This window comes from Lemur catta, chromosome 15 (assembly GCF_020740605.2).
Source record: "Lemur catta isolate mLemCat1 chromosome 15, mLemCat1.pri, whole genome shotgun sequence".
NCBI classification, from domain to species: domain Eukaryota; kingdom Metazoa; phylum Chordata; class Mammalia; order Primates; family Lemuridae; genus Lemur; species Lemur catta.
Genome location: NC_059142.1, coordinates 40689568 through 40706629, shown reverse-complemented (window position 1 = coordinate 40706629; position 17062 = coordinate 40689568). Strand labels below are relative to the sequence as shown.

The following is a 17062-nucleotide window of genomic DNA, read 5'->3' as shown; positions in this document are numbered from 1 at the left end:
CAACTGTCATTCCAGAAAGGAAAATGAGGTTGGCAACTTAGTATAATTAGGCCTTTTACAACCTACCCATGCCCCTTGTCCACCTCTGGTGGTACAGAGAAGCTACAGCGACAAAGAAGTGCTTGGCAACAAAATAAATAAAGTTGTATTGGATTATAGACCAGGAAGAGAAAGAAGGAAAGAAAGGAAAGGAAGGAAGGGAAGGAAAAAAGAAAGGAAGGAAGGAAAGAAGGAAGAGAAAGAAGGAAGGAAGAAAGGAAGAAATGAAAAGAAAAAAAAGAAAAGAAAAAAGAGCACATCTGCCTGAGCCCTGCTCGGCCAGGCACCAGCGGCAGAGCAGACAGGACAAGGAGCAGCAAGGGGTGGGAAGGAGGGAGAGACAGGTGAAGCAGGGGCTGCTTTATGTCAGAACAAGGTCCAACAGCCCCAACCCCTGTCCCCCCACCTGGGAACCTTGGGCACAGGTCAGCTGGGCAGCTACAGGCCTCAAGAAACAAAGCAGAGGGAAGTCTGAGTGTTCCTTCCCCGACCAGAGGGCAGGTCGCCATTGCTGTGGTGTGGCTCCTCTGCTGTCTGGAAACTAGGGAGTAAAGGGACGAGGAAACCAGGCCCAATATCCTCTAAAGTTAAACTGAGGCAGGAGAGTGACACTGAAGGTGACACACCTTTCCTGTTGGCAGGAGGAGAAGGAACAATGCACCAGAGGGCTTGGAGGACAGGAAGTCTGGGGGCCAGGCTGGGCCCGAGTCCTGGTCTGCCAACGGCAAAGGAAGGCCCAAAGCGAGGGCAGCGCAGAACACAGGAGATCAGGGAGTTCTCAGGGAAAGCGTCCGGGGAGGGAGCAAGCACAGAAGCCCCAAGCTCTGCCTCATGCTGGCCTTCTTCTCTCCCCTGGACGTGACCAGGCACGCTCAGAGGCTGCCTGCTCATGGTGGGTGCCCTGCCTTGGGGCAGTCCCAACTGCTGGTCCCACAGAAGAAGTCCTCAGGGAGCTCACTCAGGAGTCCGTCCAGGTCATCTGCAGAGGGGAATGAGGGAGTAGCCTTAGTGACAACACTTGGGTTCTAGTGACTCAGGTCTGAAGGTCCTGCCCTTCAGGAAGGCCTGGGCCTGGCTGTACAGCCAGGGAGGCGGCTCCTCCTGGGCAGTGGTGCGGTCGGCAGGCTGGCCTGACTTCCACCTCCCTCTGCCCCGTGTCCCCATGCACGACAAAAGGCAGGGCATGATCCTGGGGCCATTCTGGTGAGAGAGAAGATTCCCTGGGCCTCAGTGGTTCCGTCCATGCAGAGTCCATGCAGAGTCACAGTGCCAAGCAGGAAGGCTTCAGAGGTCCCCTAGTGCAACCCTCTCACCCGATGGAGGGAGGAGGAGGCCGGGAAAACCCAGTGGTTGTGTTCAGAATCACACAGCTCATTAATCTGGCTTCTCATCTGACAGGGACACAACATCACCCCCTTCCCCCAAGTGCCTGTGTGGGCTTAGGGAATGACAGTAACTGTTCCCGACTTGTTCTAAGATGCGATGCATATGTCCAAGAACTTGGACACAGAGCTGACCTCAGTAACCCCTACTGATAGCACTTTTGTTAACAATAGCCGCTGACACTGAGCGCTTGCTCTGTGCTTCAATAACCCTTCATGGAGCAGCTTGTAGTAGTTCCTGTTATAAACCCACTTTACCTTCGAAGACACGGTTTAAAGAGGTAAAACAACTTGCCCAAGGTGAGCATACTAAGATTCCATCTGACACCAGAGCCACTGCTGCCAGCTAGAAAACTCCCACTTATTGGGCGAGTTCAGGAAGCCCCGGGAATATGTCAGACTGAGCCACGCCTGAGAGCCTGGCTCCCAGTCTGGCTCCCAGCAACCTTCTGGTGATGATTGGCTTGTCATCACCGAGCTTACTTATGAGGAGAAAGTGCGGGATTCTAGACAATGCAAGATTCCAGCATAAGGGGCAGATGCTTTTTCATAGGATACAAATATTAATAAATGGGCTTTGTGATTTTTCTATTGGTATTTTGTGAATTTGGTTAGTTTGAGACACCTACCCATAATCCTATGAACTTTGGGGCCAGACAGAATTGAATTTCTGGAATAAAAAAGCTAAGGATGGGTCAGGTGCAGTAGCTCACACCTATAATCCCAGCACTTTGGGAGGCAGAGGCGGGAGGATTGCTTGGGGCCAGGAGTTCGAGGCCAGCCTGGGCAACATGGCAAGACTCCATCTCTACAAAATAAAAAATAAAAAAAGCTAAGGAACAGCTGCTGGACTGTGTCAGCTTCACCTGAGCAGTGCTGCCTCCTGAGGAACCCGCTGGCCTGAGCACAAGTGTCTGTTTTGGGGCCATTTGGGTTTGTAGCCTGGTCCCCCACTAACCACAGGGATGTTTGCTTGACTCCTCAGCATTCTTCTTAGCTTAGCTAGGATGGGAAATCGGCCTCTGTGGTCTGGTCATTGGCCCACAGAGAATTCAAAGTGTGGCATGAAGACAGTGCCAGGCCATCTGAACAGATGGTGATGTTTCCTCCTCATGGATAATAGCGCATGACCTGGAAATGCAGGGAACCTATGGATCACATCTTGTTTTATGTGGCCCCTATCACACTGTTAACTAAGTCTGGGGCTGCAGCCTGGCCACACAAGACACCATATCTGATTTCTGTAAGATTATATAAGATTCAAAGATTCACAGAAAGAGGAACAAGATGCAGCCAGGAAGATTTGGGCTGAGTTATTCAAGAGGAAATAAAAGAAGAACCGCTCTTGCTCCTGAATGGGCTGACTGCCTTACCTGCTTCTGGGAGTTCTTCCCCTGCCTCTGGCTTCTGTGCCGTTCTGTGGCCTTCCCCAGGCTTTGCAGCCACATCATGCTGGAGGCTGCCATGGAAGCTTCCTGAATCCTGGGGACAGAGTATCTTGTTACCAATGCCTGTGCCCCTGAAATCCCTCTGGAAGGTACCACCTCTACCCAGACAACAGCAAAGGAATAGGTGGGGGCTCAGGAAACAGACATGATGGAGAGTGTGGCAGGGGCCAGTCTGTCACCCAGGCCCATGCTGACAGGACAGAGCTGTATGCCAAACACCCAAAGCAGTAGATAATTTAACAAAACAAAACACAAAACAACCGGGTGTGGTGGCTCACGCCTGTATCCTAGCACTCTGGGAGGCCAAGGAGGGCGGATCATTTGAGCTCAGGAGTTCGAGACCAGCCTGAGCAAGAGCGAGACCCTGTCTCTACTAAAAAAATAGAAAGAAATTATCTGGACAACTAAAAATATATAGAAAAAATTAGCCGGGCATGGTGGCACATGCCTGTAGTCCCAGCTACCCGGAGGCTGAGGCAGGAGGATTGCTTGAGCCCAGGAGTTTGAGGTTGCTGTGAGCTAGGCTAACGCCACGGCACTCTAGCCCGGGCAACAGAGTGAGACTCTGTCTCAAAAAAAAAAAAAAAAAGAAAGAAAGTTAGAGCTAGAGATCTAGAGGTCACTAGAGGTCAAGTCAAACACACTTGTTCTAGGGATGAGGCAGCAGCAGGGGAGGGGACAGGGTTTGCCTGAAGTCATGGTACAAATTGCCAGCAGAAATGGGCTGAGACCCAGGTCTCCTGACCCCTCAGGCCAGGATCCCAGGAAGGGTGGGGGTGGCCAAGTCAAGCCCAGCTCTGCACTCTCACCCTGGAGTGCAGCAGCCTGCAGCCATCCATCCTCGCCTCCCAGCGATACAAAATGCTCGCCTGAGTTCCTAAAGGGGATGTCCCCACCAGTGCTCTGTGTGGGTTCCCCTTGCCTAACTTGGCTAGTTCTCAAGTGACTCCGATCCTCTCAGATGTTCAAGCCTGCCATCAGACACTGAGGGATCACCAAGGAGCCAGCTGCTCCTCTAGGTACTGTTACTGAGCCATCTGGCAGGCGGCTGGACCAGGGACAGGAGGAGATAGTCCTGTCCCCAAAGGCACCTCTTCAGCTCAGGTCACTGGCCCCTTTCACACCTCTACTCCCCAGCATGGAGGAAAGGAAGGAATCAAAGGATGCAGGCAGAAGGAGGGCTCTACCAGTCCCCATTCCATCCTGCTCCCCTTACCTTGGGGAAGGGTTGAGACGGCTTGAAGTTCCCATCCCCGGAATCTGGGCTGTAAATGTGGACCAGGTTGTTGGGTGTCACATTGAGGTAGTGATTTCGAAGCGAAGGAGAAAACACTCCAATCTGGAGTCGAGGAAGGGGAAGGTCAGTGTCCTGATGGAGCACTGGGTGCTGCCAGGCCACCTGGTCCCCGCCTGTCTTTCACTTGGTGTCCTCTGCACCAGGGTCACACAAATTGCTCCTGTCCCAGCCTTGGTGCCAGAATAGAACCACTCACCATACCCTCCCCCTCAATACAACCTTCCATCCCTATCCACCCCGGAAGAATGGGAGCTGGCTTAGGGGCCACAGGCCTTCCCCCAGCCCCTCACCCCAGGGTCTATCACCAGCTCAGCCATGCCAAGCCTGGCCGCTGGGAGGGAAGGCAGCCAGACAGGTAAGGAGACGACAGTGCAGGGGCTCTCTCCGGGTGGGGGGTGGAGAGCAGCTCCCATACCTGCTTCAGCAGCAGCACCGAGCCAGGCTTCAGCTCATTCTGGCGTGTTTCCAGCAGCAACCTATGCAGCGTCCCCTGCATCTCTCCTGCAAATACCACATGGCCCATCAGTCTCAGGGTCAAGGATAGCACAGTGACTGGTCTGGGCCCTGGCTGGGAAGTGGGCTGCTCACTGCCTCAGTTTTCCCATCTGCATATGGACATTGTGATTTCTCATCTCCTGACCTCAACAGAGGCCACTCATCAGACACTCCTGGGACCCAGTTCCTTACCCGTAGGGTCCTTGAAAACCACGCTGGCGTCCATTGTGCTCCGAGTCAAGGACTTGATCATCACTGCCATGTTGGGGACCTTGTTTCTAGGAAGCTGCTTCAGGGCTGCCTGTTTGCAAGGAGGGGCATTCACAGAGCCAGCCATGGCCCACCCGGAACTTCCCAGGTCCCCAAGTCTGCCAGGGCAACCAGGGGACAGAGTACAGGTGTGGTGATGACCTTCCTTGTGGAAGGCAAAGGGGCAGTTTGAAGGGCGCGTCCCATCTCTCTCTGGCAGAGAAGATGGCACGGCCTTCATTTCTCTCCCCTGCCTCCTTTCTTTTGTGCACATGTATTTACACAGTGCTCCATCATGGCAGGCCGCGGGCAGGGGTATGTTGGCACATGTACTGACACATATCTGCACATGGCCCTTGCCCACTGGGGAGCCCTGAGGGTGGCAGAGTGTCTACCCACCCCATCCAGGGCCTGGAAGTGCCGAGGCACGCCCATAACCCACCCTCCCCTTCAGCCTGGGCAGATGCTGTGGGTGACAGTGAAAAGGTGGGTGAGTGGAAGACACAACCGAAGAGGCTTCATGCTGCTGCTCAGACAGGCTAGGATAAGAGGGAGCGAACAGATACCCCTTCCTAAGGTGGAGCAGGGCAATAGGATGGTAAAAGGGAGAAAAATGGGTCTCGCTGCCCAGAACCCTTACCTTCCGAAGCACCATGACAATGCTATAGGTACAGAGGAAACAGGTGGGGTCTCGCTCATCCAGGCCCAGAGCAGATTTCATGGCCAGCCATGGCCCTCGCCCAAAATCCTCCTCCACCGATGCCTGGGAACTACCAACAATCTGGCACCACAGAGCAGAGGGGGAGCCCGCATTAATGGGTCTACCTTACCATGGACCCTTGACTGAGACAGGATGGCAGGGTGGGAGAGGAAAGACAGATCCCCTAGGAAAAACTGTAGCACGATGGCCACAGTCTCCCCTCTCTTTTATCTCTAAGGTCAGAAAATGGTGCGTGAAATCTTGTTGTATGTCACATCTTTTACTAAGCAGCTACAGCAAAGGTGCTCTTTCTGTTTTTTTTAAATCAAATCCTAACTCTAATTACATTGAAGAAAAAGGCTATTCATGCTTGTCTCCTGCAATAAACTCGAAAAGTCTTAGGAGAAGGGATTCCCCACATACAATTATAGGCTCCCAGAGTGTCTTGGTCATTTTGAAACCAGTCATATTTTATTTGGGATGCCTCTGGCTTTAACCAATAACCTTCTTATATTAAAACATGCTTTGAGTCCAGATGAGTATTTACTGCTTTGGATTTGAAATGGACTGGCAGATCTGGGGAGCTGCAGCAAAGAGAAAAAATGCTAGGGAGAGTCAAAAGCAACAGTGGGTCTGAGGTCAAAGCAGGTCAACCAGAACCCAGGGAGGAGGGAAGCTGGGTCTCAGCCACCAAAAGGGAACCCACTGGAGGCAAGATTAAGGCAGATCCTTCTCAGCTCAGTTCCCAGAAACCGGAGAGGAAGGGCATCCGAGATATAATCTCAAAATACTCATTACACTCTCCTCCCCTGGGGGAGATGGAGCTAGCTGGGCCTTTATTTCCTAGACGGGAAGGAAGGCTGAACCCATGGTACAGGATAATGCCTGGCTGGCGTTAGGACAGGTCTTGCTTTATGCCAGTCAAATTGCTGCCTCCTCCAAGTGCCTTCCCTAAATTCTGCCCACCCCGCTTTTTGAGACAGAGTCTCGCTCTGTCTTTGTGGCTGGAATACAGTGGTGTCATCATAGCTCACTGTAACTTCATACTTCTGAGTTCAAGCAATCCTCCTGCCTCAGTCTCCCAAGTAGCTGGGACTATAGGTGCATCCCACCATGCCCAGCTAATTTTTCTATTTTTTGTAGAGACGAGGTCTCACTATGTTGCTCAGGCTGGTCTCAAACTCCTGGCCTCCAGCCTCCCTAAGTGCTAGGAGGCTGGAGGCCAGGAGTGCTGATCCTCAGCCTCTCAAAGTGCTAGGATTACAGGTGTGTGCCTCCATGCCCAGCCCCTAAATACCCTTTGGTGTGTGACACCAAGGAACAGGCCTAGCAGCATTGCCTGACTCTTAACTCCTGAAATATGCAGAGATGTCTCTTACTCTCAAATGATGCCCGGGAAGTTAACATTTGCATAGAATAAGTTACCTCTGTCCGGAATTTAGCCAGAGCACCATGAGTCGGAGTCTGGGGTGTGGAAACCATGATCTCCTCCAGATTTTTCCCACTGTGCTAAGAGAGGAGAGAGGGAGAAGGCGAGAGCAAGCTCAGCAGCTGTTATTTACAAGTACAGCTTCTTGTCTGGGTTACATAATGAGTTCAGGAAACTATCAGGGACAATTAACACATATTACATTGCTCCTAACGAAGTCTCAAGAGCCTCATTGGCAGCTCAAAAAAGACACTTTGGGGACAGTTTTGGGAATGTGAGGAAGCTGAAGCAAAACCCAGGGCTGCCTGAAGGGGGCAGTGACCCAAATAGAAAGGCCTGAGCAAAGGGGCAGCTTTCCCTAAGTCCCTTCTCAGGGCCTGAACCCTGCACTCCAGGGACATCCAGCCCAGGAGGAATATAGGAGGCCTCCTTGGACTTCTCTTAAAGCGCTAGGGTAAGTAACAGGCAGAAATTGTTCCAAGCACCCTTCAAATGAGAGCAAGAGGGTACACCCACCACAACCAGACCAGATCCTCAGAGTCCGATTCTCTGGGATCTGATCCAAGACTGGTTTAATGGATCTGTCCCTCTACCACTGCTTAAATCCAAACTCTCCGCAGGGCTCTGTCTCCTTTTTGGCCTCACCTTCCCCACAGTGGCCCCACACAATGGCCACAACAATCTCTTCTGCAGCTCTCCGAGAGCACCTCAGTCTCAGGCCCGTGTGCCTCTGCACACGTTCTCCCTGCCTTCTCACTCCTGCACCGTCCTCGGAGCACAGCTCCCCCCGTACCCACCTGTTAACCTCCTACTTATCCAACCAAAGCCCACTGAGCAGCCCCAAAGCAGAGTCAGCGTCTCCCCAGCACCCACAGAATGACCCCAACTCACACTGCACTTTGTGCATTATCATTTGTTCTATCCGTTTCTTCTACTTTACCATAAGCTCCTTAGGACTGGAACTTTTTCTCTTTTAATGTCCATATTCTCAGTTCCAAGCAACTACCCAACACATAACACGTCCTTAGCAAATACGAGTGAATGACTCTTCTTGCCCTTAGTGTTAGCAAACAGTAGGCGCTCAACAAACGTATGAAAATTATGAAGTCCTCAGAGCCTTAAGTACCTTTCTCATGATGGATTTTCAAGAATTCAATTCTTCCCTCCCTTCCTTCTTCTGAAGCTTTGGAAACCCTCCCTCTCTTTGCTTCCTTCCTTCCTCCCCTCCAGGAGGGAAGATATTCCAAGGCTGGGCAGTGCTAACCCTGCTTCTCTCCCTTGCCTGCAACATCCTGGAGAGCCAGGGTACTCACCTGGTGAGGCAGGAGCCCCGCTGGGCCAGGGAAGCGGCGGGTTTTGGCTCGGGTGGAGGGCCGGGTGGGCTGCTGGGGTGTCCGGTTGGCAGCAGTGACCAGCTGCACTAGGTGGTTGGTGACTATGGGCGTCTGCAGAGCTCCCTGGGGACCTTTTGGGGTGCTGATAGGAGACTCAACAGATAACACTGGAGTTCGGGGTTGTAAGTGCCCCTGAGGGAGCAATCCGGAGCTGGTCCTTGGGGGAGTAGAACAGCCTGAGCTGGGAGTCCGAGGTCTGGGAAGATGAGGTTTGCCACTCAACCAGGCACTTGGAGAATGAAATCGCCGACTGGGTAATTGATTTTGAGGGCTGCTCCGAACAGGTCCTCCAGCAACTTGGAGAGGCTGTGGTGCTCGTACGGGGGCACCTTGTGGACACCTTTCCCAGTGGGGTTGCTGAGTGGGAATGGTCGAGGCAGTCGGGACAGGAGGGTTACCCACGGCACCAGGTCTCAAGCAGAGCTGTGGAGTCCTACAGTGGACAGCAGGATCCAGAGGCTTATCCTGGGCTGACATAACACCTGCTACGTGGGTGGCAGGCATGGGCACCTTCCAGCAAGATCCACTCAGATCAACTACCTGGGCCTTTTTAGCCAATACTGGATCCTCCCGCTGCTGGGCAGGCAGGATTCGTATGGCCTCACTGCTAACTCCAAGTTCCAGCTCCATGTCTGGCCCCTCCAGCTCCATGCTTGCTAGGACCTTATCAAACTCGTCTTGTTCAGGCCCCTCAAAGCCACCGACCCACTGTTGTTGGCTCTCAAAAGTAAGTAGGGGTTGCGGGGCTGAGGACTGGGGTCTTGCTGGCTTTCTGAGTGCTTCTGTCAGTGTCGCTCCTCTCTGAATGCCAGTCAAGCTGCTGGAAGTGGACACAGGTCTTAGGGAAGCTGTTCCTGTGCAAGGTGGATGGCTGGTGGCCCTGGGCATGCTGGACGCAGGGAGGCAGAGTCCCAGGGCTGGCTGGCCCAAAGCCTCTGAAGGAGCAGTGGGGTGTAATGGTGGGGACCTGGGGGACTGTGCCTGCTCAGTTTCCTGTGGCCTGGAAGAGACAGGTCTCAGGCACCCAGCATTCACAGGCAGTGAGCCAACAAACTTGTTCTCTGCATCTTCCACAGCAGATAAGAAATCCTACGAGGAAGCAGAGACAGGGGGTCTTGGGAGCTGGAAATCAAAATCAAGAAACCACCTTACTGTTCAGAAATGTGGCATGCACGTGTGAGTGTAGATACTTGCAAGCAAGTAAACCCAGGCCTGAAGGCAACGGTAAGGGCGGGAGCAGCGGCTCACGCCTGTAATCCTAGCACTCTGGGAGGCTGAGGCAGGAGGATCACTTGAGCTCAGGAGTTCGAGGCCAGCCTGAGCAAGAGTGAGACCTGTCTCTAAAAAAAAAAAAAAAAGAAAGAAAGGCAATGATGGTGTCTCTCACCACTTTTGACCTCACTCCATGAGCCTACCACCAGGCTTCTATCAGAAACACTCTAAGGCTAAGTCTTCAGGTGGCTTCTCTCTCTTTCTTCAGTCTCAGAATGGGGGTTGGGAAAGGGCAGTTAGAGAAGGACAGTAGAAGTGATATACCAGGGCACCAAAAAGTCAAACAAATCACCGAAGGTCACATCCCCATCTCAAGGAGACTAGCTTTCTTGTGTCCAGCCTATTTAACAGGGATCTATCCAGCTGCTCATGCTGCCTGTCCTCAGCCCAGTCCTCACCCTCAACACACACACCTGTGTGCAACGTACACACACACACACACACACACACACACACAGTAAGCCAGAGAGGCCTTGGATCCAACAAAATAGGCAGAAGTTAAATATAGCTTTTCAGGCAAGTTAAATTAAGTATGGATTCCAGTTGGGAAGCAAGGTGAGATTGACACCTTCAAGAGCAACAGACCTGTTCTGAGGGTGTTTTTGAGTCAGAACTGCTGATTTAACTGACAGGAAGGTCCGCTCCACCCCCATCCCCTACTGCCACACTGGATTGTCTGGGCTAGAGGAAGGCTTTTTCCTGCTTTGTGTATTACCAAGAGAGTCCCATACTCCAGCAGGACTGCCTTAGGATTTAGCAATAATAATAATAATCAAAATTACAGCAGTAATAAAATCCTACTGACCCTGGAGGTTGATGGACCCCTTTTCTCCCGGAGAGCTGACTCTCAGACATGACATCATCTGCCTTGGGAAGTGGGAAAGGGACCGGTCTACCGTTTTCAGGGAACAGAAACTTGAGCTGTCAGAGTTCTTTACTCTAATTCCATTACCAGCCTAGCAGTCCTGCCATCACCTTGGAAGACCCAAGAGGGTCACTTTAACAGTCACATTTTCAGCCTATAATCACACATTTCCAAAGCTGAAAAACAAAGACAAAGACACATCTCCTTGACAAAGGTGGCAGTTCTGAATTATCTGTAAAAACAGAAATCAAGTTCCCAAGTAATAACCAAAACAAATAACATTTGAAACCTCACCGGGTACCAGGTACCATGTAAGCATTCCAGTTAATTCTCACAATGGCCCTATGAATAGGGACTATTATTATTCTCACTTTATGGGTGCAGAAACTGAGACTCAGGGTAAGTCATTTGATAGAACCAGGACTAGAACTCATCTGTGCCCATGTCACTATGTTTTAGACCCTCAATGAATAGGACAAGCCAGAGACCAATGTTTAAGAGGTCTGAGGACAGTCTGTTTTCCCCTTCATACCTCAGCTTTCACAAGCCTCAAAGGAAGGGAAGAGTGGGGTTCAGGCTGCCAGAAGGGTCACTGGTGCAGCACTCACCACCATACCAGGCATAAATTAGGCATCTGAACAAATTCTAAACAGAATTTTTTACGCAAAGCAGTAGGAGACAAAAAGTAGGTTTTGAATGGTTTGTCACTGGTAAAATATAACAATTTTATAAATGTAGTTTAGTCATTTCCACGTACATTAGACTGGAATCAGGAGGCCAAGTGCTCATCCTGGCTGTTGGTGCCATATTGTTTTTGTGTGTGTGTGCTGTATTCTTAGGCAGGTTAATTTGCCTCTTTGGCATTTATTCACTTAAATCCTGTCTCTTTCGAAAAAGGGTTTGAGGTATCAATTTCTAGCCTCCTGGATGAAACGATATCGATTGGTTCTGAATGGGAAGAGAGCTGTGGAGACCACTGGTGCTGTGTTCTCTGGCTGCACATTAGAAATATCCCTGCCCGGGCCATCCCTAAAAATTCTTTTTTTTTTTTCTGAGACAGGGTCTCACTCTGTTGCCCGCGCTAGAGTGCTGTAGCATCAGCCTAGCTCACAGCAATCTCAAACTCCTGGGCTCAGGTGATCCTCCTGCCTCAGCCTCCCAAGTAGCTAGGACTACAGGCATGTACCACCACGCTGGGCTAATTTTTTCTATTTTTAGTTGCCCAGCTAATTTTTTTTCTATTTTTAGTAGAGACGAGGTCTCACTCTTGCTCAGGCTGGTCTCCTGAGCTCAAGCAATCCTCCCACCTCAGCCTCCCAGAGTGCTAGGACTACAAGCGTTAGCCACCATGCCTGCTCCCCCTGAAATTCTGATTTAATTGGTTTGTGGCAGGGCCTAGACAAGGATGATTCTAATGTGCTGGCTTTGGATCTAGTCTAACCCTTCATCTTCTGAGGAGACAGAGGAAAGGGAAGAGTATGTGAGGTGGAAGAACATTCTCATATTATAGAAAAGAAAATGAAAGGCCAGAAATAAAGTAACCTGCTCTGGTTCACAAAGCCAGTTGGTGACCCCAGGACTCTTGCTATCCAGTAACTGGTCTCCTACACTCTCTGGTTCTCCATAAACTTTTTTCCCCACCCTTTCCCATCATGAAGGCAAATTAAATCATCTACATGACACAGCTTCTAGGAAAGGGCCCTTATAATTTAAAGGTATGACAATTGGGCAACTCATCTCTCTGGGTTGTTTTGTTTGTTTCTAAGACAGTTAAGTAGGTTGTTTACATTTCTCACCATTTCTCAGCCTCTCATAGACAAAAAAACATATACAAGCCAACTAAAAGGAGGCTGGTGCAGACTGCTCCAAAATGTTCTGGACCTGAGTGTTTACATCTTAGGACTTCCTCTGCCACCTCTGATCACCAACATTTCCTTACCTCATCTTCAAACTCCTCTTCCACAGCAAACAGCTTCTGCAAACTGCATGCCTAAAAGGAAAACAAAGCAATTGAGGTTGGTGGAGAAATACCGTTTGAAAGTATGCTCTGTCCTCACTATGCTTCTTTTGAACACTAACAAGACTATCAGGTGTACTGTTTTTTGTTTGTGTTTTGCTAGTGCTGGGGGAGGAATGAGGGATTGAGAAGAAACAGGATTTAGTTAAAGACTTAAGTGATCTAAAATACTTTTCTGGCCGGGCGTGGTGGCTCACGCCTGTAATCCTAGCACTCTGGGAGGCCGAGGCAGGTGGATTGCTCAAGGTCAGGAGTTCGAGACCAGCCTGAGCAAGAGCGAGACCTCGTCTCTACTAAAAATAGAAAGAAATTATCTGGCCAACTAAAAAATATATATAGAAAAAATTAGTCGGGCATGGTGGCGCATGCCTGTAGTCCCAGCTACTCGGGAGGCTGAGGCAGAAGGATTGCTTAAGCCCAGGAGTCTGAGGTTGCTGTGAGCTAGGCTGACGCCACGGCACTCACTCTAGCCCGGGCAACAAAGCGACACTCTGTCTCAAAAAAAAAAAATACTTTTCTTAGCCAGGTGTGGTGGCACATGCCTGTAATCCCAGCTACTCTGCAGTCTGAGGTGGGAGAATCGCTTGAGCTCAGCCTGGGCAACGCAGAGACCTTGTCTCTTTAAAAAAAAAAAAAAAAGGAAAAATGCTTTATTGTAAAATAATCCACTCACATCCATCTACATTAATCCTGGGAGATGGGGAAGAGGGTGATGGGAAGGCTTTGCCAAGAAGAGCAAGGCCAGTTCTTCAGGATTGTGCACATGGGCCTATGGATTTTGCAGCATTCCAAAGGTTTCACCTGAGCCATCTTTGTCAAACTTAAAAGAAAATACTGTAAATCCAAGCATACCCAGTACAGTGGCCTTGTTTCTGAAAATCAAGCCAGGTTTCCGTCTATCTAATCCAATACCCAAAAACTAGGGTCCCAGAAGGATAAGATGCCCCAGTCCACAGTTCCTTCTTTAGAGTCAGCAGGGCTGCTGTGGCCAGTTCCAGATGAGTGTCAAACCCAGAGCCAAGGGTAGTGCCTAACCGCAGATGCCAGAGCAGCAAGAGCTACAGTTAGAGATACCTTCCCGGAGAGTCCAAGGGTCAGAGTGGATGGGTGAGGGCGGGGAGGCGGGAGGGATGGACCCAAGAGGTACGACATTTGAGTGCATCGGGAAGGATGAACAGGAGTTCTCCAAGGAGAGAAGAAAGGCAACAGGAGGGAAACCGAGGCCCAGGGGTGGAAACTACTTTCCTAGGGTCTCCGGCGCGTCTATGCTAAGCCCTGACTAGAGCCCAGCTCTCCCGACTCCACCGAGCTCCCACCCAGCCTCCCGCCCTGCTGCTTGCGCGGGTGACGGGCTGGAACCCGAGAGCGCTGCCCTAGGCTCGGGTGCAAGGCCACCCGTGGCTCCCCGGCGTGGGCGCGGCATTACCATGGCGACGGCGGGTGGGCTCGGGCCGGTGAGTTGACCCGGCGGACCCCGACTCAGGGGGGTCGCCAGGGCTTCGGACTTGGCCCGGGTGGAAGGGTTGGACTCCAGACAACCGAGCTCCTGGGACGAGGTCAGAGCGAAGCGTTTCCGCCACGCCGGCGGGGGCCAAGGGAGGGTCGCCAGGAGGCTGGGCAGGCGCCCCAGGCCGCATTCGAAGCCGCCGCCACTGCGGTGACTCCGCCCTCTTAAAGGGGCGGACCTGTTTCTATCCCGCCGACACAAAAGCCCTTTACCCTCCAGCCTTCCGCCCCAGCCTTAAAGGAGAAACGGACGGGCTCTCGGTCGCCCCCCAGCGGCCCCACCGGCCCAGTGGGTTGATTCAACACGTGTTCACGTGAGAGCGAGGTTGGGGAATCTTGGCCCACGACGCCCAGTCCTGCCTCCCACTCAACCCCTTTCTTGTGTTGAGCCCACTAGGGACTGGGCACTGGAGCATGACTTCATTTACCCCAGGACCCATCCGGTCAGTTTGTCTGTCTGTTCAGCCATCCATCCATCCATCCATCCGTCCATTCATTCTTACAACACACGTTTCTCAAGTAAAGATGTTCTTGGTTTGGCTCTTTTTAACCTTCATGTTTCAGCTTAGACCTCAGATCTTCCCTGTCCCTTTCTCTCTCAAGTAACATCCCTTCTGTCATCACAACTCTCTGTTTCCTTCTCAGCACGTTCCATAATTTATACTTGCCCTAGTTTACATCTTTATTTCATGTCTTCACTAGAATATCAACTCCATGAGAGCTTGTCTGGCTTGTTCAACTTTGTATCCCCAGCACCTAGCACGGTGTTCTGTAGTGTTATTGAGTGAATGACACAGTGATTACTGTGCATTGGGTACAAGGCTAGACACTGGGTATAGAGAAACGATTAAGACTTCTTAGCTGGACGTGGTGGCTCACGCCTGTAATCCTAGCACTCTAGGAGGCTGAGGCAGAAGGATCGCTTGAGTTCAGGAGTTCAAGATCAACCTTGAGCAAGAGTGTAGACCCCATCTCTACTAAAAATAGAAAAATTAGCCAAAATTAGCCGGAAGTCTTGGCGTGCGCCTGTAGTCCCAACTACTCAGCAGGCTGAGGCAAGAGGATCACTTGCACCCAGGAGATTGAGGCTACAGTGAGCTATGATGACACCACTGCACCTCTACCTAAGGTGACAGAGGAGGACTCTGTCTCAAAAAAAAAAAAAAAAAAAAAAGACTTCTTGTGTCCTTAAACTCATAACAAATCAGAGAGACCAAAGCCAGCTCTCCTTACTGAAGTCTACTGTGGTTAATAGCTTAGTCCTACCTCAGTTTCCTTTCTTGCTTGTCACTAGAGAGCTACTCAGAGCAGCAGGTAGAGCTGCATAGTTTTGAAGACTCAAGCAGGAGGAAGGTAGCTGACTTGGCTTCTTAGTGATCCTATCTGAACCAGCCCTGAATCTTCCCCAGGGTGGCCTGTTCTGCTGTTACCTGGGGACAACCTGTGGCTGTCATCAGAGCTGCATGTGGACCAGTTTGCCTATCCTATGTCAGAAGAGAGGCCAGAATGGTGAGGTGAGGGGGAACCCAGACCACCAACTCTGGGTTCCGAGTTAGGGATTGCCTCAAGTCCTCTGTGCTTCTGAGCTAGGGGACAAAGCCCCAGTCCTCTCATTTAGAGGCCTCCTCACCTCACAGGCATCCCAGACACAGCTCATCCTATCCAGCAGTGGGCAGTCCTGGAGATCAGTTTCAAGGCTCCCCATGGATCTGGGCTCTGTCAGCTCCAGGTACAGGGAGATCACAGAGCCCAAAAGGCCAATAATAATAATAATAATAAACTCCTACCCTCACTATAGTTTACAGCTTCCAATTTAACCATTTGTTCATTGTTGTCTTCAGAAAGATCCTATGAAGGGTCAGGGACAAGTATTACTTTGTAGATTAGGAAACTGAGGCCCAGAAGGGGAAGGGGCTCCCTCAGGGTCACAGAGTCACTTGGTGGTGGATCTTCTGCTTAGAAATCCCATGCTTTCTCCTCCATCACCTTTCTAAGTTAAATGAACTTGTCCTCTGCCTTTCCCACCTGCTGCCCTCAATTCCTGTTACACCTAGATGTGAGGGGAGGGGTGTTGGAATGAAGTTGGAACATTTTAGAGAGGGGAGTTTGCGATTTTAGAGTTGGTAAGGACCCCCATGCTGAAGGGTCCCCCCAAATCGAATATCCTTTTCTCTCTAGCACTATCATCTCAAGGGAAATGAAAAGACCAAGTCTCCATGGTGATGAGGCCTAGGTCCTCTTCTTCCTCCTCTTAGAAGAGAGGTTAGCAGGCCTATCTCTTTAATGATCAGGTTTGCGGATAATGGCGACTCAGACCAGAAAGAAAGGGGTGGGTTCAGGAAATAGAAAAAATGGGTGCTGTGCCTTGGGCAGGAAGACCTACACCAGATGACACCAGATTCCTGGCTGTGAAGTGGGGTACAAAAGGGAGTGGGTGAAATGAAAGAGCCTCAATAGCACTCTGATTTAACCCATAATAATAACAGCCAATACTTCCTGCGCACTTTCTGTGTGGCAGGCACAGTTCTAGGGTCAATATCTTAGCCAAGCTTACAGAGCTAAGAGGTGATCCAGGCTGAGATTGTGAATCAGGAAGTCTGACTTCAGCATCCACAGGCTTGAATACTATGTTGTTCTGCTTCTTGGAATTCCAAGGAACTGGGTTTGTAACCTGCAGCTTCAGGGAATATATAAGTCCCCTATGATAATGCGCAAATTATCATATGCCTATGCAGTGCACATGAGCCTTGTTCTGAAAGAGAATTCATAGCATTTGTCATATTTTCATGGATCAGAAGGCTACTGCTTTGCTCTGTCTCAGAAACAGGCTACACACTACTCCTCCCTAACCCCCATCCCTCATCTTCTCTGGATGCCTTTGTATCCCCAGCACCTAGCACAGTGCTCTTATTACAGGCCGTATTCCTATTACAGGCCTTGCCAGCTCCGGCCTGGACTATTGCAGTAGC

At 50.8% G+C, this 17062-nt stretch overlaps 1 protein-coding gene across 1 annotated transcript; it reads right to left on the bottom strand.

Annotated features, from left to right (window-relative positions):
- Positions 1-259: 259 nt before the first annotated feature.
- On the bottom strand, positions 260-14113 carry HROB (homologous recombination factor with OB-fold). The gene is made up of 10 exons (XM_045526706.1): positions 14014-14113; positions 12510-12560; positions 8353-9522; positions 7036-7119; positions 5551-5691; positions 4854-4962; positions 4582-4667; positions 4086-4208; positions 2795-2903; positions 260-1018 (listed from the first exon to the last, which is right to left on the bottom strand). The coding sequence occupies exons 1-10, from the start codon at positions 14014-14016 to the stop codon at positions 927-929; spliced, it is 1968 nt and encodes a 655-aa protein (XP_045382662.1). The 5' UTR covers positions 14017-14113; the 3' UTR covers positions 260-926.
- Between the last annotated feature and the right edge of the window lie 2949 nt (positions 14114-17062).